This window comes from Rhinolophus hipposideros, assembly GCF_964194185.1.
Source record: "Rhinolophus hipposideros genome assembly, chromosome: 9".
Lineage (NCBI taxonomy): Eukaryota > Metazoa > Chordata > Mammalia > Chiroptera > Rhinolophidae > Rhinolophus > Rhinolophus hipposideros.
The window spans coordinates 51365740-51388397 of record NC_138055.1 but is presented as its reverse complement, the minus strand read 5'-3'; the positions used below and the strand labels follow the sequence as shown (position 1 = coordinate 51388397).

The following is a 22658-nucleotide window of genomic DNA, read 5'->3' as shown; positions in this document are numbered from 1 at the left end:
TTGTAGTAATTCTTTGAGAGAGGGTCTTGGGCGACTCAGGCTGTGGAACCGGAACTTTTAGGATATTCAGTCACCGTACAAAAGACAATCTCTCTCTGACTCAGTCAGCCAGTCAATCCCCAGCCTACGGTGACGTCTCTGGTAGCTAGGTAGATTCTCTCAGGGTCAGCCCTCTGGAGGCGGACCGCGCGCCCCCTAGAGCCTGGATCTGCCCTCTGCCCCGTGGCCCCACTTTGGCCGAGCTCAGGTAGGAACTCCGCCTGGACCGCGGAGGACGCAGCAGGTCTGGCCACGACCACGGAGTGGGCATGAGGGGTGTTTCTGTCTCATGTGTGACCACTCCGCTCGCAGGCGACGTGACAAAGCCCCAAAGAAGCTCCGGGAAGGAGGGAGCGGGGTACCACTTGGGGAAAGAGGGGGTGCGTTGGGGAGTGGGGAGTGACTGGGATTATGGAGGAGGGCTTTATTGTCTTTCCCTTTTTCCTGCCGCTTGAGGGAAAACGTACACGCAATGATAAAACCGCCGCGTACGCACTGCCACATGCACTGAAGCACCCTCCCAACTCGTTTCTGGAAAAACCTTTATTGGGTAGACAAGTAGGCCTGATTAGAAGGCCTCAAATTCAGTTAACTGAGGAGTGAACAAAAGTAGGCAGAGTGTGTGTCTAACGAGGTCGCAGCTGCAGCTGAGGGAAGGGAGCTGCCTTTCTGCCCCCACTCTGACTGCCCGGACTCCGCCGGGGCTCCCCACCTGAGCCAGAGGTGGGGCGGCCGCGCTCCTCACTCCCGGGGCCCGATGCAGGCAGCTCTGCCCTTCGCTGGTAAGAAAATGAATTCTCATGGGCTAGAGACTGAAAGGAGCCTGCCTCCCTGGTCTGGTCGGGAATAAGGGAGGGTTAACGTACTGCTGACCACAGCTGCGACGTGCCAGGTGCCGCCACGCAGGAAGCTGAGACCCTCAGCTGGAGGCACTTAGGCCCTCGGGGACTATTTATAAACCCAGGGCCCAGGCTGCTGACCTGTGACATTCCCCCACTGCCACCCCATCCTGGAGCAAGGCCCGTGCAGAGCACAGTCCTCTGCCTCCTCCCCTTCCTGTTCTTCCCTCACCCCAGGGGATGGAGTGGTTTTCGTTTTTTTCCTCCTTGAGCTTCCCAGCTCTTGTGGTGCTAATATGTACCTCGTGACAAGGCCCTCAGATGGCACAGGAGAGCTGGCCTTGGAATGTCAGGACCCACCAACAAGGGGACCTGCTCACCCCTCCCTACCCCTGATCAGCCTTTGGGCCACTCTCTGGCTCCTGGGTCTCTAGATACAGGCGTTGCTTAGCTTCCCTGGCTGCTCTGCAGGCAGTTGACAAGTAGGTACAGGGTTTGGGAGAAGGAAAGGGGTGGAGCCCAGCCTGGGGCCATAGCAGGAGGAGGGACCCAGCTAAAACCTCCTCCCCCCACCCCCAACACACTAGGGCTCCTCAGGAGGGAGGCAGGGTAAATACAAAGGTCACAGGGAGCTGAGCGATCCGAGCTTGCTATGAAAAGGTGTAGCTCTGTCAGCAGATTAAGTTCCTGCTCCCCAAAGAGGGTGCTGGCAGGGAGGGTAAGGGAAGGCTCCGAAAGGTCATGCACGGTGGGGAGGAGCTGGCCAAGAACTAGGAACTAGGAAGTCCATGGGGAGAATAAAAGGCCCCGGGCCAGAGATGCCAGCTTGGCAGAAACTCTGGTGCCAGGGCAGCCGGGGGAGGTGGGGGAGGGAATGACCAGAGGTTTCTGAGGACGCAGGTATTGCTAGGAGAAGCTGGGAGGACAAGGGTGTCGAGATCTTTGTATTTTGTTAACAAACACTGAGATCCCTTAATGCTGTGTGGGGACGGGCAGAGGTCAGAGAAAAGGTCCCTACGTCAGCTCAAAAGCCCAGACCCTCCCTGGCAGCCCTTACCTCATAGCTCTTTAGCTACTACTAACTGGGCTTGGGGAAAGGATTCCTATTCTGTGTGAGGCAGCAGAGGATAGCCCTTGTCTCGCCTCCCTCTCCCTCCACCATCTGCTCCACCACACACCCAGGCAGGCAGCACTGGGGCTTCCCAGAGGACAGGGAGAAAGCCCTACATCTGGAGAGGGACAGGGCATCTCCATTTCTGGTGAGATGTGGTGACAAGAGGCTGCAGTGGCTTGAGGGTTCAGGGTCTCCCCGCAGGTAGCTGGGCCCCACAGCTTCCTGTCCGCCAGTGAAAAGCTGAGCAGAGGCTGCTCCGTGGGGAGTCCCAGAGATCCCGGTGGCCAGGTACCCAAGCTTCTGTCTGTTTCCACTGGGGTAAAGAAGCTGCCTGGCCTGGACCACAGCCCCGCTCACATATGTTCTGGATGATTCTGCAGGCAGCGGATGAATTCCCCCACGGGCTGGCTCTCATAGCATACCCTGTACACAGCCATGAACAGAGGGAACCTAGAATGGGGAAGGAGAGACCCAGCTTAGCCTCTTGACATGCCCTCTACCCCCCACTCCCCATCTACCTCTGAACCCTCCACTCTCCTACTCTCCCGTCTTTCAGTTCAGACAGACTCTGGAGCTCTTAATTTCCAATTGCTGACAATTTGAACTTCCTAGCCCTGGGTTGTTAATTGCCTTGCTCCCTATCAGATTGAATTTGCTGGCATGATTCACTGGCATTGTTTTATTCCAACTGGACAAGCCACTTTCTGAGCCTCGATGTCATCACCTGTAAAATGGGGGCAATATAACAAAGTAGTAAAGAAGTGACCAGGTATTCTGTGAAGGTGCTCAATAAATGCCAGTTTCCTTCTCATCCTCTTGTCCAGGCTGTTGCTTTACCAGGAAGCATTACCCTGACCCGCCATGAGCTGATTTTCTGAACCTGTTTCATACTCTCTTATTCTAGGATTCTTTCTCAGACCAACAGAGCTCTGCTCTGATCAGCCATCACCCTCATTGTCTTTGTGCTCCATGGAAAACAGCACCTTGAAGCAGAGACTGTCCTCCTCACACCTCAGCACTCAGCACAGTATTCAGGGGACAGGAGGTTGGCTTCGGGGGAGCAACTTAGGCTGGGGATGATGGACAGAGAACCGGGACAGTCAGGTGAGCTCATTCCTGTTGCTCCAGAGCTCCCACCTCCATAGCAGAGGACAGGAAGGAAGGGATAGAGGGAGGCCATGCAGAGGGGTCAAAGCAATGTGGTACAATGAGCACGAGACTGGAAGGAGCTCCAAGACATGAGCCAGCTGGGGACAGTGGATGTACCAGACTCTCCAAGCCCCAGTCTCTGTATCTGTTAACATAAGAGAACAGTTCCTCTCTGCCCACTTCACAGATCGAGGAGGGTTCAGGCAGATGATGAACAGGGAGAGCACTTCTGGCTGTGGTTCCCTCCACCCATGAGGCGGTGGCAGACACTTACTTGTCCACCAGGCCCTTGTGCTGGAGGATGCTGTGTAGCTCCCGGGCTGTCTGGGGCCCCTGCAGCTTCTGCCCATTCAGCATCTCCTTCTCCAGCTGCTCAATGGACTGTGAAGGAAACAGGATGGGTGAATGGAAATGGGAGAGGAAGGTTGTCAGTGTGAGGTGGAGAGTCTGGGGCTCAGATGACAGGTGGGGGTCTTAGGAGGAAAGAAAGGCCGGGAATGGTCACAACAAACGTCATGTTTGTGTTCAAGCCAAGTTCCTCTTTCGTGGCACCTACAAGCCCCCCCCCCCATTCTCCATTCTCCCCAGAGCCCACCTTTCCTGTGCGGGCGAAGGCCTCGGCCACCTTGCGGTTCCGCCCTCCATAGCAGGTGGTGATGAGGTCAGCGACACCACAGCTCTCCAGGAAGGTGGCAGAGGACACAGAGCCCTTGCAGAAGAGCTTGGCGAAGGCGATCATCTCCATGAGGCCCAGGCGGATCACCGCTGCCTTGGTGTTGTCGCCGAAGCCCAGCCCATCGCAGAAGCCAGCTCCCACGGCCACGACGTTCTTTGGGGAGTGCAATCCCAGGTGAGAGGGGACCCCCTCCTGCAGGCCTGTCCCCCTGGATCCCTCAGCACCTGCCTCCTGCTCCTTCCATCAGCCATGACAGGCCCACTGAATGAGTGACGTATCTTGGATGGGCTCCTCAGCTAGTTCTACCACTTGGTTTTCCCACTTGCAGTACCCCCTTCTTTTAGCCTGGGCTTGTGCTTCCTGGCTCCCCCTCTCTGCTCCATACTCCTTCCTTGAGGACATTTACTGAAAACCAGTCTTCTGCCCAGATGGCCCTCCCATCCGTGACTATTCCTGATGTCCACAGCTCTGGCCATCCGTTTGTCTCGGGGTTCTGGATGTCTGGTCTCCCATTAGCCTGGGTGCTCCCCCAGGGAATCTCCTCTTCCCCTTGGACCACCCCCTGAAGCCAAGGACAAGAGGCTATAGAGAGAAAGGAAGGAGCGGCTCCAATGTCTGATGGTGAATAACCATCAAGCCTGAATCGGTAAATGACCCTGCCCTTGCTCCTGCAGTTTCTCCTACGTGTATGGGACTTGGGAGCAATAGGAGCGAGCGGGAACCTGAAGGACCGTACCCTGGGAGAGCTCAGCCCAGCTGTCCTCAGGACCGTCTCCCCCCGCCCAGAGCTGCCGTGCACCCCTCTCACCTTTAAGGCCCCACAGATCTCCACCGTGTCAACCTCTGGCACCACTGTGATGCGGAAATTCGGTGTCTGCATCAGCTCTTTCAGAAGCTGTCCCTGTGCCAGGTCCTTACAGCCTAAAGAGGGGAGGGGCAAGGCTTCAAGGGGGCTCTGGACTCCTTCCCACACCTGCCCTAGGCAGGACCTGTGACCTTCTCCCTGGGGGTGTCTCAGCCCTCCCTCCCCTCTGATGGTGGGGTCTTCTTCCTCTGTCTGCCTTAAGGGAGCTGGCTAAGTGGGGTAGGGGGAGAGCATGGGGAGGGGATGTAACTGGAGCTGCATTGGTACGGGGCAGGGGGCGGGGGGCTCTCACCAATGGTTGTCTCACAGAACTTCTCATCAGCCACCTCGTTGGCAATGTTGGCCCCCATCAGCACACTCATGGGGATACCCAGGTGCTCCCCAATCACTTCAGAGATGAGCTTCAGCCCGTTGGGGCCCTCGTCTACCCCCTGGGCACAGGATGGAGCTCAGGCCAGGTGCCCTTTATGCCCAACTGAAGGCTTCCCACCCAGAAATCCTGCCCCTTCCGAGTCCACTCTTCATCAGTGTCCCCAAAGGTCCCGTCCCATTCCAACCCCGCCACAGCTTGCCGTCAGGAGGGTAGATGGCAAGTGAAAATGAGTCCATCTAAAAACTCCTTCCACATACCCTCCACCGATCAACTTCTCCAAGGCAATGTATCCCCTCCCCATCCCTAAACAGTCCATTCCTGAGGACTCCAAACCAGCTGCCATCCCAGCCATTGCTCCAAACCAACTTATCTTTTGCACTTCTCTAATCAGCCTGTTTCTCATACCCCCCAAGCATTCCTGGTCCACCTCCTGGTCCAAACTCCCCAAAACATCTGCCTCCAAATCGATCTCTTGTCTATTCTCCAATCCACGGCCCCCAGCATCTGACTGTTTCTCAGGCCTCCCCAAAGCCAACTCCTTCCCCCTCTCTAGGAAACTCCTGGCCAACTTTTGCCACTTTCTCTTCTCCTCACTTAGCCTACCCTGAGCCCCACAACAGACAGCTGCACCCCCATCCACATGAAGGTGTCCCTGGCACCTTAATGAGAGATATCCCAATGGCGTTTGCCTTCAGGTGGCCCTTGAGCTGGGCACAGATCTTGCTGATAAACTGATGGGGCACCACAAAGATCAGGATGTCAGCGTCTGCTGTAGCCTGGACCACGTCTGGGACAGCCACCTGTAGGGCGACAAGTGCGCATGGGCCTGGTGGACTTCTCCTGTCCCCATGAAGCCCCCACTGAGATATAAAAGCCAGAGTGAGGCTGGTGGGGGAAAAGGAAGGGCCATTTGGAGACTGAATCTGGAAGGGCTGAATTTGGAGGAATAAGACACTGTTCCTTCCCCCGAGCCATCACTCCCTCTCAGCTCCAGTCGTCCTGGGCTCTGGACTCCTGGAAACCTCCTCCAGCACTCTCCTAGCCCTTGGCTGGGGGACAGTTTGGGAGGCCAAAGGAGGCCTGGGCTTGGCAGAAGGAAGAGGCCAAGTAATTTCATCACTCTGCTCCTCAAGGGCCCTAACTGGGAAGGGAGAGCCCTAGTCTTCCTGCTATCTTCTCTGCTGTAGGAGCAGGCCACATGGATTTGCCCTAGGACCTTAAGTCCAAGGAGCAGCTTCACAGCTAATAACCCAGTGAATAAGTAACAAGGTTAGAGCCTGAGGCAGACACCACCTGGACCCCAGTTCTGGGAGCCTGAGAACCTGTCTTTGGTTGCCATGGAAACCAACTTCCTTTCCCTCCCTTAAAAGCCTGGGAGCCCATAAATGGGTGAGTGGTGGGTATTTAGGTTTTCCTCAGGTCCAGTCAGTGCCCTTTGGAGGCTGTGCTTTAGAGTTCTGTGTCTGGATCAGCCCTCCGGAGACACTTCCCAAGTCCACATGGCACCTGCAGTGGCCCCCCCTCAGCACGAAGCACCCCTCCACTTCCCTCTCCCTTCCTTGCAGGTTACTGGGGCTTACCACGTTGGGGGGCAGCTTGTGCCCTGGCAGGTATTTGACATTCTCGTGCTGTGTGTTGATGATCTCTGTCAGCTTTCTGCCCCCGACGTCTTCCTCAAACACCCACATGGTCACCCGTGGGTCAAAGCGTGCCAGCTGGGCTGCATTGCCACCCACGATCTTGGCGATGGCTGAGCCCCTGGCAGGAGGGGGAGCACAGAAAGTGGAGGAGTGGGGGCGTGCGGGAGGAATAGTGGCAGGGGAGGGGCAGTGTTCCATCTCAGGATATCACAGCAGCCCCCGGGTTATTTACTAAGTACCTTCCTTGTCACCCCCATCTGTGACAGAGTGTCCCTAGTGAGACTCAGTCTACCTCACACTTGGATGCTGGAGAAGGATGCCAGCTGTTTGATCTCCCCACTGCCCCAAACCCAAGCAGCTTTTTGGGCAGGGAGCTCTCTGGAGGCTCCTTTCCTGTGGCGAGCAGGTGCAGCTGCCACGGTGGGCATGGGCCAGGAGAGGGTTGGGCACCATCTGTCTTTCGGGGGTAGGCACAGAAGATAGCAGCAGGGGTGGGAGAGGAACCAGAGGGTATTGCCTACCCACTACCTGCCTCCTGCCCACCAAGCCTCCTTCTCTAACCCCCTGTGTACTTGGGGGAACCCCCCCTCTCCCCTCATGCCCCTTGACAGCCGCTTACCAGTTGCCTGAGCCTACAATGCAGACTTTCTTGCCAGCCATGGTGCCGCTCTTCTGCCTGAGCCGCTCAGTGCCACACTCCCCAGCTCCTCTGCCGGCTGGGAGCATATAACTCCGCCACACGTGGGTGCAGCCAAGCCCCGCCCTCCAGGGGTGGGTGGGGAGGCGGACGCCCAGGGAGACAGCCTGGCAGAGCCAGGGAAATGGGAGAAAAGAGTAGAGACAGGTGGGGAACAGGATTGGGGCAGAGACCAGGCCCCACTTTTCCTCTTAGGTTTGCCAGCTGCCGGTGCTGGCGAGCTTCTGTCCTCGGCCCCCACCCGGTTCCCCCCACCCCTCCTGCAACGGTCTCATTTTGAGGTCTGCCAAGAAATAGCCCAGATAAGAAGCCAGTAACTGGCCCTCCTCACTCCCTTCTGATTCCCAGCACTGGAATAAATTGTATGCAGCCCTATGTATTGTTTGTTCCCTTAGGAACAAAGCTCCAGATATAGGAATGCTTTCTTTTCCGAAGTATATGCCTTCCATATCCTCCCAGGACCCCCCAAATCTGCTCCAGTTTTGTCCTGTAGCAGTGACAGGGCCCATATGTCACTGGCCCCACACTAGCTCCACTACAGGGCTGTAAGTGGGATGGTGGGTGTGGCCTCACTTTTAAAGCGAAGACCCCACATGAGAGGTAAAGACCTGCTTTGAGGACAGCCAGCCCAAGGATCAGAGGAGACTCCAGGAGCCCCGAGAGACAGGACCATCTGTTACCCAAAGTGGTCATCTCGGACTCACCAGTGGGGCTCTCCTCACCTCAAAAGGATCCCCACCTAAATGTCTTCCAGGAAGGGAGGGTGGAAAAGGTCAAAGAGTCTCTGATGCCAAGTGGCCCAAATTCTCCTTTTGCAGACTCTGGGCTTGAAGAAAAGAACAGGAGAGACAGGAAGGCAGCCAGAGTGTTCCCTGTCTTTGAGAGGCTTCCAGCATCCTTCAGTTCTTTTTTGCGTTTCTGAATGACCACACTGGGGACTCCCTCAGGTTAGTGGCTAGTTTGCAGATGCTAGAAAGGGGGAGGCAGGACCTGGGGCTGCTGTGGCCTCTGTGGAGCTCGGTGGTCTCAGATGCTGTAATTGAGAGTAAATGTGATGTGTGACTTCCCCAGGGGCGGGGGGTGGGGGGGGGAGGGAGCCAATGGAAGGAGCACATTCAGCAGGCCAGGGCTGTCCATCGTCTGTAGCCATCTGTTGGACTAAGAGCGGGAGCTCTGGTCTCTAGGTTGATCCTGAGAGTAAGGCAAAGGGCCCTAACACTCCAGCTGTCCGTGCACCTTGGCCCATAGGGCAGAGACCACTGTGTGCTCACATGCTGACCTCCTGGCTTGGCAGACTGTTAAGTGGGTGTTTCCAGTCCCCTGGGCTGCTGCTGGTCGGCAAGTGATAAGCACTGGGCCAGAGGGGAGTCTGTATGCAACCACTGGGTAAGTGGACGCAAGGTCAAGCCTGGAGAGGAGTGGTTTTCTAAGTTCTAGGGACTGCCCAGGGAAAGCCCACCATATTCTCCTTCTATGGCCAGAGAATTCCCATAAGGGAATATACATGAAATTGGTAGCTGTTTCCCTTAGGAACAAAGTTCCACCTACTACAGAGCCAGCCTCCCACAAATCACACCAGTATTGCGCTGGCACTGAGACAAAGGCACCAATGCCAGGCTGCCAGCTGGGAGCAGAGTATGGGTGATGGGAGAGAATGCCTCTGTCCCTAGCACATATGATAACAACCCCAAATAGATGTTTACTCATAAAATAACCCCCTTGTTTTTGCCTAAATGCTTCCATCTCTTATGCCCTAAAATAACTTCAAGTAATGCGGAGACAAAGAATTTGTTCATTTATATAGAAATAGTGTGCCGAGATCCAGAATTGGCTTGTCACCGGAAGTGATCTATACCAATAGAGCTCTTTTCCCAAGAGCAAACTAGATTATTGGCTTGAAATTAATAAGGGTTCATCAGCCATTCATTACACATGGAATTAACCTGGGTAAAAACAGTTGCCACTTCAATGTCATTGACATCAATTTTTCCCACTCACCATCCACACACTTTCCCCTCTGCTTTCCCTCCTCAACTCTGATAAACCCTCAAGTTCCGGACCGAGAACAGCAGTTGTATCCTTCGTGGGTTTGACTGCACACAGGCAGGTACTGGAATGTTCCCAACCACAGAGGCAGAGGAAAACCTTGTAACTATAACTTGGCAATGTGGCTGCACTCCTCCTGTGCTCTGAACCGCCTTCTTGGGTAGAACCAAGCGAGATAATGGCACAGAAGAAAGTAATGAGCCACCAGGGGGGAGGCAGGCACATGATGGGAACCGCTCTGCTAATGGGACTCAGACTTGGGCCAAATCCTCCCAGCTCTGCCCGTGAGGGGCTGGTTGTCTAGTGGGGGGAATGACAACACAGCAAGACCTTCCATGCAGGTCGTTAGGGCTGAAATCACTCAGGGCAATGAAAGTGGACCCTAAAGAATGGCAGGCACAGAGAACAAAAATGTTTTTAGCTGGGCAGGCCCTGGCCAGGATCTAGATAGGAGCCCTGAGAAGCAGGCCTTTAGAGGAAGCTCAGGGTCGTCTAGCCTGAGGAACCACAGGTACCCAAGGCCAGTGCACTGGGCCAGCGCACTCGAGCCCTGGGAGCTCAGGACAAGGGAGCAGATGGCAGGGCCACTGTCTTCTTAGTACCTTCCCAACAGGAGCTGGGGGCAGGACTGTCAGCCCCCATGATAAAACCCAGTAATCCCACCAGCAGCGAGCCTGCGTGGACCACTGGGGCTGACTGAGCGAGCCCTGAAGTGAAGACCTAATGTGTACGCAGTAGAAACCTTTTCCCACCATCTCCCCAGCGCCTCGCACCACAGCTGGCCCACAGCGGGTGCTCCACAATTGTCAACTACAATGAACGAACACCATAAGCATGGCTAATGGTATTGGAGGAGCAAGAGCTCAGGGAAGGGCTCTCCCTTGGTAGGTAGGGGGACTCATCCTTCAGAAGATTCTTTTATTAAAACTGGGTGACATCGATAAGGGGACAGTACAAAAAAAATTTTGGTCCATGAAAAAAAACAATAATTCAGCTAATAAAAAGTTATCTTCAACAGAGACACTGTGTAGGAGTCTGAGCTTCCTTCTCATGGTTCCAGCTCCCAGGACAGAGGCTGTCCAGTATCACTATGGGGAAGAAGCTTTCAAGGGAGGGGTAGGACAATAGCAGGAAGGGGAAGATGGGGAGCAAATTCTGCTGTCCCCAGTGTGGAACAGGCAGGGATAGGGGAGCGTGCTCGCAGGAGCCTGAGGAGGGGGTGGGGAAGCAGGGGCTTTGTCAGTTCTGTGGGTGTAGAGCCCTTGCTGAACGGAATTCCCCTTCTGTGCCCAGCTGTCTCCCACCCTGCTGTTGAGTCTGCGAGCCTGGGATATGCTAACTCGGGGTGCTACAACCTGGAAGAATCTGCGGCTCTCCTGGAAAGATGGAAAACCATCTCAGTTCCAAGGGGCCAAGATCACAAAGTCCTGCTGCTACCTGAGGGGTCTGAAGCTTTGAGGGCTGGGGAGTGAATCCTGTGAGGCAGGGAGGGGGCGGAGTCACAAGCCAGCTCAGAGCTCTTCTCCAGCCCTAGGCGCTTTCACTCCTCAGTGCCCAGGAGTCACCAGTGGGTGTCAACCGGGCAGACAAGGGACAGGAAGACGGGGATGGCCCAGGGCTTTTACCCGTTTGATTTCAGGCCTGTTTCTCCAAGGGATGAGGGAAGCAGGGTGGAGTGAATAAATGAGTCACACTTCCAAACAACAGCCGGAAGGCTGGTAATGACAGTACCCCAGGTTAGATCTCTGGGGCTCTGACAGGGAAAGGCAAGACTTCCCAACCCAAATGCCCTGGGTTAGGACAGATAGGAGGGAATCCTAAAAGGAGCAGCGATAGGGAGTGTGATGGGAGGGAGCAATCATTAAAGAACAAACTCCAATACTGACGTGGACCCCCTATGAGGGAGGAAGAGAAGCACTGAGAAGGCGGCCAACCCGAGAGCAAGAGCGGCGGACTGGCCCGGGGCCCCGTGGAACCAGGGTCCCTTTAGTGCTAGAGGACAACCTGTGAAGGGACAGTTTGTTCCAAACCTGTGGAGGGAAGGAAGGAAATCGGATTCTGTTACCAGGAAAGCCAAGATCAACTAGCTTATAGAGTGCCCCAAGCCTGAGTCTCGGAGAAGGGACTGAAGCTCCCAACTCCTGCATCTCTGAGGGGCAGGATCAGTGTAGCTGGTCCCCGTGAAGACCACGTGGCCTGAGGCCCAATCCATTCAATGCACTGATTACTACTACAGGTTCTCTCTCTAATACTATCTAGAGGTCCTATGGAGACCAGGGGAGGGTAGAGGCACATGGGAACTTTGTGGGGCAAAGTGAAGCTGGAGGGTGGGAAGGGATGGGGTGGGAGAAGAGGGCAATAGGTGTCTTGTGAGACAGAAATGTGAGACCCTCTTCCTTCTGGTGTTGTCCTTGAACCAACAGCATCCCCTGGAAGGCCCCAAGCAAAACCAAGGCAGGTGCTATGAGGCAGGCAGCACAGGGCTCAAATAAAGAATCGGTGCAACCAAATCAGGGCCGTGGGAGAGGCCCTATGTATTTCGGATCCCCAGGGCTTGCTCTAATTCTTGTCGTCTCTGCTGCACCTATGGAGAAAACAGTGGAAGGAGTGGAGTTGGTGGCTAATATCACTGACCCCTTGCCTTGTGTCAGTCTCCCCGTGCCGCCCGGCGCCTACCTTGGAGTAGAAGTATCGGCACACGGCCTCCTGGGCCCAAGGCTGGAAGTAGAACTCAGCTCGGCGTTCTTCCTCTGGGTTACCCACCACGTCGGTCATGGTCTGAGAAAGATGGTGCGGGGGAGAGAGACAACAGACTTTTTTCTTCCTTCACGCCTGTCATGGACTGAACTGTATCCCCCCCAAATGTGTTGAAATCCTAACCACCTAGTACCTATGAAGATGACCTTATTTGGAAATAGGGTCTCTGAGAATGATCAAGTTAAGGTGAGGTCATTAGGGTGGGCCTTACCCTTTATAACTGGTATCTTTATAAAAAGGGGAAACTTGGACACAGAGACAGGCATGCACAGAGGGAAGCTGATGTGAAGACAAATGGAGAACAGCATCTGCAGCCTGAGGCTACCTCAAGCTGGGAACAGAGGCCTGGAACAGATCCTCTGCCCTCAGAAGGAACGGAAGTCTATGGCCACCTTGATTTGAGACTTCTGTCTCCAGAACTGTGAAACAATACATTTCTGTTGTTTATGCCACCCCGTCGGTGGGACTTGACTACGGCAGCCCTAGCAAACTAGGAATCAGTGTAACACCCGAAGGCCCCCTGCTATCAAGTCACTGCCTTGCTCAGGCATCCTTCTGGCTCCCTGGGTCCCTTACTCTGCTGCTGTAACTGTAGAGTAACTGTAACTGTAATCAGTCACCACACGATAGGCTGGAACTAAGGGCACATTTCACACATATCCTGTGCTCATTCCTACCTTCTTGCCTGAGGTTCTGCTGCTCCCCTCTCTGGAAAATACCTCAAATCCCAAATTTTCCATGAAGTCTGTCCTAACTGTTTAAGCCTCATGGATCTTTCTTCTCTGAATTATGTTATCGATACTGGCAAGTTCTACTAATGTCTGGTTTACTACATTTTAAAAAGCATATTAGCCTAGTTTTCCAAAACCGAATGCATGTTGCTTTGAAGAAGAGATGAAGTTTTCCAGTCTGTAGCCCCTACAATATGGCGCACAGTGCCAGCATAGTAAGTACTAGATAAACATTGGACAGTGGCACCTCCATTTCCCTACTTAATTGTAAAAAGGACCCTGGAATATGCTAAAGATAATCTGGTCCCTCACTTAGCCCTCTGGCTCTTCTATCAGATGCCACAGAAATAAAGCAAATAAAAGCTTCACTGGCCTAACTCCCTTTGCCTCTTCCCCAGGTATCTTTACCTTGAGGTCCCGGCACTGGGACTGCAGCCAGTCGTTAATGAAACCCTGAGGGTCTCTGGCAAAGCTCAGCATGAACTCCCGCTGGGTCTTCAACTGATTGATAGTTTCTATTGTCTCATGGATCTGAAAGGAAGAAGGAAGCTCCTAACATTTTCAAACTGTGGAAATACAAACTCTAATGGCAGACAGTGCCTGACAGTCCCGTGTGCCACCCCCGACCTGGGTAGAGTGCTGCCCAGACATGACACTACTGCCCAGAGCACTCGGCATTCTCTCAGCAGGTAATCTGCAGTGACTCTACACCCCATGTGAGAAGAGTTTTCCTTTTAGTCTCCAGTGTCCATTCTGGGTGAAGCTACACGGTGAATACTTAATCCAAAGCACAAATAGGCACAAAGACACTCTCAAGTAGGAAAGAAGTGACACAGAGGGCTGTTTCAAAAACTATGGTCTGTGGGGTGTTTTCCTCCATCCTCGTCTCTTCGCATTCTCCATACTCTTCCTGGCAATTTCACCTACTTATATGTCTTCCATTACCACTGACAGGGCGATGAGTCCCCAACCTGCAAACCAGAATCCATTTCCAAAATTCCAACCAATCCAACTGCTTGACATCTCCATGCACCTTAACTACCTTTCCCCCAACACTTGCTTCTCCTGTTCCCAACCTGAGTGAATACTACTATCCACCCCAACTAGAAACCTGAGTTATCATATCCCTCCTTCTCCCTCATACCTCACCTCCACCACCCCATCTAACCAGCATCCAATAACCTTCAATTCCACTTTTCCCCCCCAATTTTATTGGGGAACAGTGTGTTTCTCCAGGGCCATGAGCTCGAAGTCATTGTCCTTCAACCTAGTTGTGGAGGGCGCAGCTCACTGGCCCATGTGGGAATCGAACCGGCAACCCTGTTGTTCAAAGCTTGTGCTCTAACCAACTAAGCCATCTGGCCACCCTTCAATTCCACTTTGACACATCTCAAATGTGTCTGCTGATTTCCATCCTCACTGTCAGTACCGTAAGTTTAGGCCCTCCACGTATCTCACATGCATTACTGCACCGGCCTACTAACTGGGCTTCCTGCCTCCAAATCTGCCCCTCTTACAGGCTGCTCTCCACCTTCCTGCCAGTGATCCTTCAAAATGCAAACACCATCAGCCCCTTCAGTCTTCAGGACAAAGTATTAACAGGTGTTCCCTGCATTAAAGTTTCTTCAGGATTAGGCTCCTGCTTTCCTATTCAGTTTCCTTTCCCAAAACATCCCATCCCCGGCACCCTGTGCTGTATCTAGCACACTAAACGGCTTGTACTTCTTGAACATGTCAGACTCTCATCTTTGGACCTTTACATATCCTGTTCCCTCTTTCTGGGATGTCCTCTGCCTCCCACAGCCTTAAGCGCCACTCTCCTTTCTCCCCTTTTGTTAACTCCCACTCTGTCCCTCAAGATTTAGCTGGGGCATCAACGCTTCCACAAAAGCCTCCCTGCTCTCTTTTTGGCTTTACTTGTAGGAACTATGTCTAATTTTAAAGATAACAGTAAGATACAAACAATAGCAGCAGTTAAAACATTTGTTTTTATGTGCTAGACACAATGTCATACCTTTACATACATTGTTTCATTTAATTCTCACAGCAACCTTATAAACACGGTCTTTATTTCACAGATCAGAAACTGAGGCTCAAAGTTATTGAAAGGTATAGCCAAAATCAGAACTCACGTATGTCTGGCTCCAACAAGCACCAAGCACAGTGCCTGGCATATACTTAGACTGGATGTCAATATATCTTGAATGAATACCAAGAATCAAAAGGCAGCCTAGACGCTGTGAAAGAGAGCTGGTGGCACCCAAACTACCCAGAGGAGAGGTGCCTACCTTATTGTCCAGAGTAGCAATCTCCTGCTGGCTGGCAGTAGACAGCAGAAAAGAATTCATTTGGGTCTTCAAAGTATCATCCACTTCCACATCAATGTCGTAACAAGCAGTCTTTTTCTGATCATTCGGATCAACACTGGGGAGGAAACCAAAGGAGCCTGGTAAAGGGCTTGTCCCCTAAGGCCTAATCACACAGGATCAAAAAGATGGCCTAAGAACGATGGGAAAGGAGTTGATTGCAAAAGAGCACAAGAGAACTTTTGGGTGTGACAGAAACATTCTGTAACTTTCTTGCAGTGGTAGCTATAGGGGTGTTTTCATTCGCCAAAATTCATCAAACTATACTTTAAACACGTATGATTTATTATGTATAAACCTCCATAAAATTGATTTCTTTTAAAAGTCAATGGTAAAAATTCAAGTGGTACAAAAGACATTCAGTGAAGTTTCTCCCTCCCCAAAGAAAACCACTACTGTAGTTTCTCTGTTAAACTAAAATTGACTCTGAAAATAAATTCAAATACAACACACACCACAAAATAAAACATGGCCTAATTTTAAGCACAGGAATACAGGACAAACCAGCTTCTACTAACCCAATGTATAGGTTATAGGAGTTACCACCATCTGAGTGATTGCTCAGGGTCTAAAGAAAGGAAGGCCTTTATTGGAATTAATAAGGAGTAAGGGAAAGAAGGCAGAGAGACTATAACCAACGACAGGGACATGCTGTTTTGAGGAGGAAGTGCCTTCCTTCACTCCCTATCTGCCTGTCTGCCTTGCTCAGTCATCTTCTAAACAAAAAAGTAGACAGAGGTAATGGACTTGGACTCTCAGACTAGAATGTCCTACCATGCAGAGAAAAGATGGTAGCCCACCATTGATGAGCTAGTAAATGTCTAACAATTGGTTCTCCAAAAGAGGAGGGGGGAAGCCCTGATTTGTAGCATTTGCCAATTTCTGTGGTTTAAATATTCCCAATATGGTTGACTTCAAGCTGCCAACATTGTATCACAGATCAAGGAGTTGGGGAGAGAGGTGCAGTCACACATTACGTAGTATTTCCACTGTACAGACACAACAGACATAAGTAACCTCAAAAACACCAATACTAATAAAGTAATTAGGAAATGGTAAGTTTTTAAGTATATTATTACCCTCATTTTAAGATAATGTATTTAGTTATAAGTTTATAAATTTAATTTTAAATCAGAGCAGTGTTTAACAGCCTGCTTGCAGAATTCCTGAAACTGACAGCTGGCTTGTGCAAGTTGGTACAAACCAGCTCCAGGACACCACGGCCTCCCACCCACATGCTGACCTGATGACATGATTAATGATGATGGGCTCTGGTGGCATAAGCAAGGCATGGAGACGCTGGGGGATCTCTGAAAACTTCATACGTTGAGACTCAAAGATCTGTGGGAAAGAGGAGAAGCAGACAGAAGTTGGCATTTTGGGTACAACAAGTGCTCCAGTGGACTCCAGCAAAAGGGGTCCTTCCCTTACCTGCTGGAGGTACTTGTCACAGGTGACAAACTCCCGTTCGTGAGGGTCCTGGAGCTTGTGGGTCTTAATATATTGCCACAGGGCTTGAATGATCACTGGGCGGGTCTGGGTGTGAATGCCCAAGAGGCGAGCCAGCCGAGGGTCTAATTTAAACTGCGGAGGCTGCAGAGAACCAAAGAATATAGAGATGAAGCTCATGAGTGGGGTCTATATGCATTTTGGGGTGCTTAGCGCGACCATACATTCAAGTCATTCAACAAGCAGTAATGTAGTGCTTTTTCTGAGACAGAAAAACACTGGGAGGAACGCAGAAATGACTAAGACCCTATCACTATATTTAAGGAGCTTAAAGTCTGGCAGCAAATTATCCACAACTAGACTAATCTCTTAAATATCAGACTGCTGATGGGATGTAGCTGTGAAAGCCAGACCCCCTCGCATCCCCACAGAATACCTGGTAATCCAGCATCAGTAGGACAGTACAGCGTACATTCACGTCTCCTGGCCGTTTCACCTGGAAGCCATCCGTCTCCTGGGTAGTGGCGGTCCTGTGCCACTACAGAGAGGAAGATGTCAGGGGGTGCTCTCCCAGAGGAAGAGCTGGGGTGGGAGGGAAGAGCTTCTGTAATGACTGGATATCCAACTTTGATTACTGAGACTATTGGAACAGAGCAATAGCATGGGACATTTTTAAAAATTGCGTATGGTTTTGGGATTATTGTCCCATTGTGTTTAAATAGATCAACCTTTTAATTCTGACTGTTCAGGGTCACATCTAAATTAGCCTGAATTCCCCGTGATTTTATCCACAAAATGAATATACATGTGCATAGTAAAATAACGTAGCTATCATTTATTGAGTACTTACTACGTGTGAGAGCATTCTATGACATTCACTTGGATTATCTCATTAGTCCCACAATATCCATATGAGACAGACATGACTAAACCTATTTTACAAATGAGAAAACCAATGCTTAGAAGAGTGAAGTAACTTGCCTAAGGTCAAATAGCCCAGTAAGTGGTGGAGCTGGGTTTTGAGCTCTGGTGTATCTGATTCTACAGTCCACACTCTTAGCCACTATACTCTACTGCTATAAAGTTAAATATATTTACAAATTTCGATTGATTCTATGCCTTATTTCCCTTATCAGATGGTAAAGACCTTCTCATGGCTCTTGGTGGTTGAGGTTAAGGGGCTGCAGCTACACTGGCAAAGAAAGGAGCAGGTTGAGGTCTCATGCTGGTTTTGACCGTATCCCAAAGAACACTGTTGCTAACGTGGTTTTCAGGACAGAACACTGCATAACCAGGCATTATAATAAAGGGTTCTTGATGATGTGGAATGTGAATCTAAAGAGAGCAGGGACTAAAAGGAAGTCCCAGATCTGTAACGGTAACCTTGCAAAGACTAGAACCCTCCTTATCAGTTAACCCCTCTTAGTTACAGTAAGGAAAAAGTATGAATGGTGTGTGGATAACTATGTGTCACCATTATTAATAAGCAAGATGCACAGATAGCTTGGCATGTACAAGAGGCCTCCATTAGAATTTCCCTTGAAAGTGAGGGCAGCAACCAGGACAGCAACATTCAAAAGGTGGAACAAGTCAGACTGACAAGAGCTCTCGCGTCCCAACAGTACGAAGACTAAACAGCTAGTGCCACCTGGAGGCCAATGTGCAAATTATGACGGTGGTACACCTGGGGTAACCCTTTACTTAGTACCTCCCCATATCCCTGGACATTCAAGTTTGGCTCCTGAGTCCATCATCCTTCAGGCATAGAGTCAAAGTCTGGAGGGCAGAACTACTCACTTCCACCAGATGGTTGTCTGGCCCATACAGGTCTTTGTCCAGTTCGATCACCAAGGACTTAAAAAAGGAAGAGAACTTCCTCTTTTGCTTGGTGGCATCATATTTGGACAAGGCTGACTAGAGGAGAGAAAGAAGAGGTCATGTTAGAAAAGCACAGAATAAATTCCCCAAGACAAAGTCCCATAAAAAAGGAACCCACAACAGCAGTGGGAGAAAACTCAAAAACATCTTTTGAATACCTCTTAGGAGATGGCAAAGTAGGTGTCTGTGGGTATTAAACAAGTCACGGTAGCAACAGAAGAAGCAGCCTATATATATAACACGTATAAGGTCACTGAGCTACCCACTTCATTTACACAAGGGAAATGAGGCAAGTTAAGCCAAACCAATACACATAACAAAGCGAGTCTGAACAGAGAAAGTCCGACTTTAGAGGGGAAATGAATCACAGGCAATAAGCAGCCAGAACAAAAAGAGCTTTATTTGGACAGAATGACACCACCAGCACATGGCCTGGACCTATATAGAGAAGGAGGAGGGTCTGACACTGAGCCCTGGTTCTCCTACAAAAATGCATTCAAATTAGCTTGCTTGTGAATAGCTAAAAATAGAGCGCCAAAGAGTGTAAGGGTAAAGTGAGCTTCCCCAAGGAGCTTCTGGGGTGGGAAGTTTGGGGGCTCTCACGTCAGCTAATGCTCCTCACGAAGCAACAAAGGGCTTGTCAGATAAACACATGCCACTTAAACTGTGAGATGTCTCCACCGAAAGTTGGGAAGATGGAGATGCCACAATGGGAAATAAGGACCTTAAGAACTCTGATAAGAAAACTTGGCCTTCAACGCTAAGTGCAAACTCACTTGATTTAAAACACACACATTCATATTCATTTAATTCATTCATTCTCTCTCTCTCTCTCTCAGAATAATCTGCACATACTGCTAAATTTAACGGCCAGTAGCATCAGGAGGAAGGTAAACAACAAATCAAATCCCAGGACAATATGGTTCTCAATGTGATACCACAATGAAGGCCAAGCTGTGGGAACCAACACAAAGAACCATTGTCTTTTAGCACAGGGCATACAGTGACCCTTTCCTTGCAGTTCCCAACAGGAGCTGTGAGCACCAGTCAGGCTTCCTGCCAACCACACAACGCTGTTTGTCCCCAGCAGCTCCCACCCTAGACGCCAACCACAGTGGACCTTGAACTCACATCCTCCAGGAGCCGTCCTTCTACCCGAAGCTCCCAGGAAGCCACCGTCCCTTCCCCATCCTCGGCATCTGACTTAGCCGGATTGAAAGTGTTAGAAATGAAAATTCGCAGCTTCCGTTTTTGCTGAGGAAGGCAGAAACAGGATTGATGGTGGGGCTTCAACGGTTTGGTGTTGAAGGCAGGGTCTCCCCAAGCCCCAAAATTACTCCTAACAGACTGGCTCACTGTCTACCCAGTCCCTGGGGTGGGTGGATGAAGATTCCATCTAGAAGAGGAATACAGGCCATTGGTCTGAGTGCAAGAGCATACACTGAGATGCCAGGTGGACAAAGTCAAGCAAGGTGCCAGGTTCCCAAGGAGGTAGAGCAGTTATAGCAAAAACACGGACAGGGTAAATTTCTGGTGCAAGCGATATCAAAAGCCCCTCCCCCTTTGCTATTTTGTTCTTCTACTTCTAATTCTCAGTTCGTAGGCGGAAGGGAAAGATGTAATTTAAATGCCAAGGAGAGCTGTGCTGTGCCCTTGATTGCTCATCCTAAGCCTATTGAACGTTCCCAAGTCCTCTCCTTTGGCTCTCTGCCTAGTGCGCTCCTGCATTACCTTGATGGGACGTTTCAAGGCCTCCTGGATATCAAGCCGTTTCCTCATAATAGTCTGGTCCAGTTTCCTTTCAAAAGCCAAGAGATCCATATAGGCCTGGGATTCTGGTACCAGTTCACGAATCTTAGGAACAGAAAGATATCATGGGGCTATGGAGCTGGCCATCTCTATTCTCAAACTCACCACACCCTCAGGAAGACCTACAGCTTGGACTCACCCTTTGAGGTAGAATTTTGTCAGCCATCTTCTTTTTCTTTGCACTGTTTCAAAACAAATACTGTTATCAGGTTGGTATGGAACCAGCCAGAACATGAAGACAGGCTGTCAGCACCTCCATTTACAGTAAAGTGAAAGGACTGTAAAGCTTCTCTCAAATCAAAGACATGCCCCCGACCCCCCAACCAACAAGAGGCATTCTCAAGAATTAGCACCATCGGCGGACACAGCACCACTACTTCTTGGTTCAGAGACTCCCACCACCTGAGTTCTCACAGGCTCCCCCCCCCCCTTCCTTCTCTCCTTCCCCTCCTCCCTGGGGTCATCTTACTTGTGATTTCGATTTTGGACCGCCTGCTGCTGGACCTGCTGGATCTGCTGAGGCGCAGGTCTCTTGCGGGCCTGGTCCATCCCCGACTGGGCCAGGCCAGGTCGGACTGAAGGGTTCCCCCCGTAGCCAGGGGGTCCCATGGAAGGTCCCTGAGGTGTCATTCGGCTGCCTGGCAGCATACCTGGTCTCTACAGAGGGGAGAGGACCCAGAGATGTCATGGCTTCCCCTACTAACCTCACCAAGAAAGAAACAGGGGGGGATTCTTCAGGTCTTTGAATGAAACAAGGCTGGGGGAGGGGGAGCGGGGCAGTGGAGCACAATGGGGGAAGAGCCCTCTGACTCTCTGAATTACAGATAACTGGAGCTTCCTCTGCTCCAGTCATGATTCCGTAAGAGAATACAGCCCAAAAGCTCAGAGCCAGATTATACTCAAACTCTCCCTAATCTATTTCGTATCTGACACATTGCACATCTCCTCTAGTTCCACATTTACCCAGTACTACCTGGTACTAGCTCCTTGAAAGCTGACCTCAATTTGCCAGCTACCTTGTGTGTGTTCCTCTGGGCGCTGGAGCCGCCCAAGCCCTTTGGCATTCCGGCCCTCATCTGCCCACCCGCGGCCCCACTTCGTCCTCCATAGTTCTATACCCCGACTGCCCACGGAAACAATGCCCCCAGGAGCAGGTGGGGATGCTGGCTGCCTCCCCCGCCCCCACTCAGGGCCCGAATCGCTCTCAGGGGAGTCCCTCCCACTACTCCCCCCACCGCTGTCACTCCCAGGGCCCCGCTCGGCCCCGCCCCCGGCCCGCGCGCCCCTCCTCCCGCCCCACTCACCGGATAGGCCGCTCCGGGCATCGGGGAGCGGTACAGCCCTTGACCCGGCGCCGGGCCCATTCGCACGGGCGGCCCCGGAGTCCCGCCCGGGCCCAAGGCAGCCGCCGCTCCCGCCCCTCCTGAGGCTCCGGCGCCGCCGCTCGGAGCCACAGACTGGAAACCCGCCCGGGCCGCCATCTTCCCCGGAGCCGCTGCTGCAGCTGCACAAAGAACCGGAACCGGAACTCCCCCCGCCCACCTCGGGCCCCCCACGAGCCCGCTAGTCCTCCCGGCCGGCCGGCCGGCACGGGAGACTCAGGGCAGCGAGACTGTGGGCTAGAGGGGGGCGACTAGCGGAAAAGGGTGCTGACCACTCCCTCCCGCCTCACGGTCGGGGAAGGCAAAACCATAGAGACGAGCTCTGGGATAGAGAGGCCCGGCGAGCGGGCGCCCCCAGGCCGGCGGGAGGAAGACAGGCCCTGGAGAGGGGCGCCACCGCCACAGACCCAACGTTCTGCCGAAGAGGCTGGTGGAATAACTGCTTCGTCTTGCGTAGTGCGATCAATTTTCCAAAGCGCTTTGTTTTTCGTTTCCTTCTCTTACTGCATAAGCCAGGAAGACTGAAGAAAACGTACTGTTTAACCCGTTTTACAAATGGGAAAGCTGAACTGAGTAAGTATATGACTTGGCAAAGGTCAACCAACAAGTGAACAGTAAAATCAAAGCCTAGAATCCGGATCTTCAGGCTCATAGCCTGGGGCTCATTCCACAGATAAAGTGCCTCAGTAACTAACCTCACGTTAGAACGTCAACCCAACTGTGTCCCTCACTTTTAACCGAACCTGCTTCCAGATTTTAAGTTTATTTTGAATTTTGACCCTGCCCTCACTGCAAAGAACCCTTTGAGCTAGGACTTCCCTTTAGGATCTTTGTTGCCTTTGACCCCT

At 51.8% G+C, this 22658-nt stretch overlaps 3 protein-coding genes and 1 long non-coding RNA gene across 6 annotated transcripts in view; 2 read left to right on the top strand and 2 right to left on the bottom strand.

The window, feature by feature from the left end:
- The first annotated feature begins 15 nt into the window (after positions 1-15).
- On the top strand, positions 16-10458 carry LOC308501688. The gene is made up of 4 exons (XR_013993945.1): positions 16-247; positions 2897-3096; positions 3730-3991; positions 8211-10458. It is a non-coding gene; the product is annotated as an uncharacterized lncRNA (long non-coding RNA).
- On the bottom strand, positions 565-7692 carry GPD1 (glycerol-3-phosphate dehydrogenase 1). The gene is made up of 8 exons (XM_081058433.1): positions 7315-7692; positions 6636-6813; positions 5715-5855; positions 4975-5113; positions 4626-4738; positions 3737-3970; positions 3416-3522; positions 565-2442 (listed from the first exon to the last, which is right to left on the bottom strand). Exons 1-8 carry the CDS (start codon positions 7419-7421, stop codon positions 2346-2348), a joined length of 1116 nt encoding a protein of 371 aa, XP_080914559.1. The 5' UTR covers positions 7422-7692; the 3' UTR covers positions 565-2345.
- On the bottom strand, positions 10279-22104 carry SMARCD1 (SWI/SNF related BAF chromatin remodeling complex subunit D1; the record flags this gene model as incomplete). 2 transcript variants are annotated; one of them, XM_081058422.1, is made up of 13 exons in its annotated part: positions 10279-12022; positions 12115-12216; positions 13335-13457; positions 15215-15350; positions 16536-16633; positions 16724-16885; positions 17178-17279; positions 18539-18655; positions 19751-19873; positions 20351-20473; positions 20568-20610; positions 20898-21085; positions 21733-22104. In XM_081058422.1, 13 exons carry the CDS (start codon positions 21907-21909, stop codon positions 11969-11971), a joined length of 1548 nt encoding a protein of 515 aa, XP_080914548.1. In that variant the 3' UTR covers positions 10279-11968. The 2 variants fall into 2 exon arrangements, with proteins under 2 accessions (XP_080914548.1, XP_080914547.1); XM_081058421.1 differs by having other exon boundaries at positions 16536-16885; positions 21733-21909.
- LOC308501686 (uncharacterized protein) overlaps positions 21722-22658 on the top strand; it is a 37091-nt gene continuing 36154 nt past the window's right edge. Inside the window, exon 1 of one of the 2 annotated variants that reach the window (XM_081058434.1) lies at positions 21722-22383. The gene's annotated coding sequence lies outside the window, so the exon portion shown is untranslated. The remainder of the gene's footprint in view (positions 22384-22658) is intronic. The other variant, XR_013993944.1, reaches the window with a different exon arrangement.

Coding starts and splice junctions, on each gene's coding strand:
- GPD1 (XM_081058433.1), bottom strand. CDS start 7,421: ATGCTCCCAGCCGGCAGAGGAGCTGGGGAGTGTGGCACTGAGCGGCTC. Junction 5,114..5,714: donor TTGGGATATCTCTCATTAAG/GTGCCAGGGACA, acceptor TCCTGTGCCCAG/GGGGTAGACGAGGGCCCCAA. Junction 4,739..4,974: donor GTTCTGTGAGACAACCATTG/GTGAGAGCCCCC, acceptor TCCCCTCTTTAG/GCTGTAAGGACCTGGCACAG.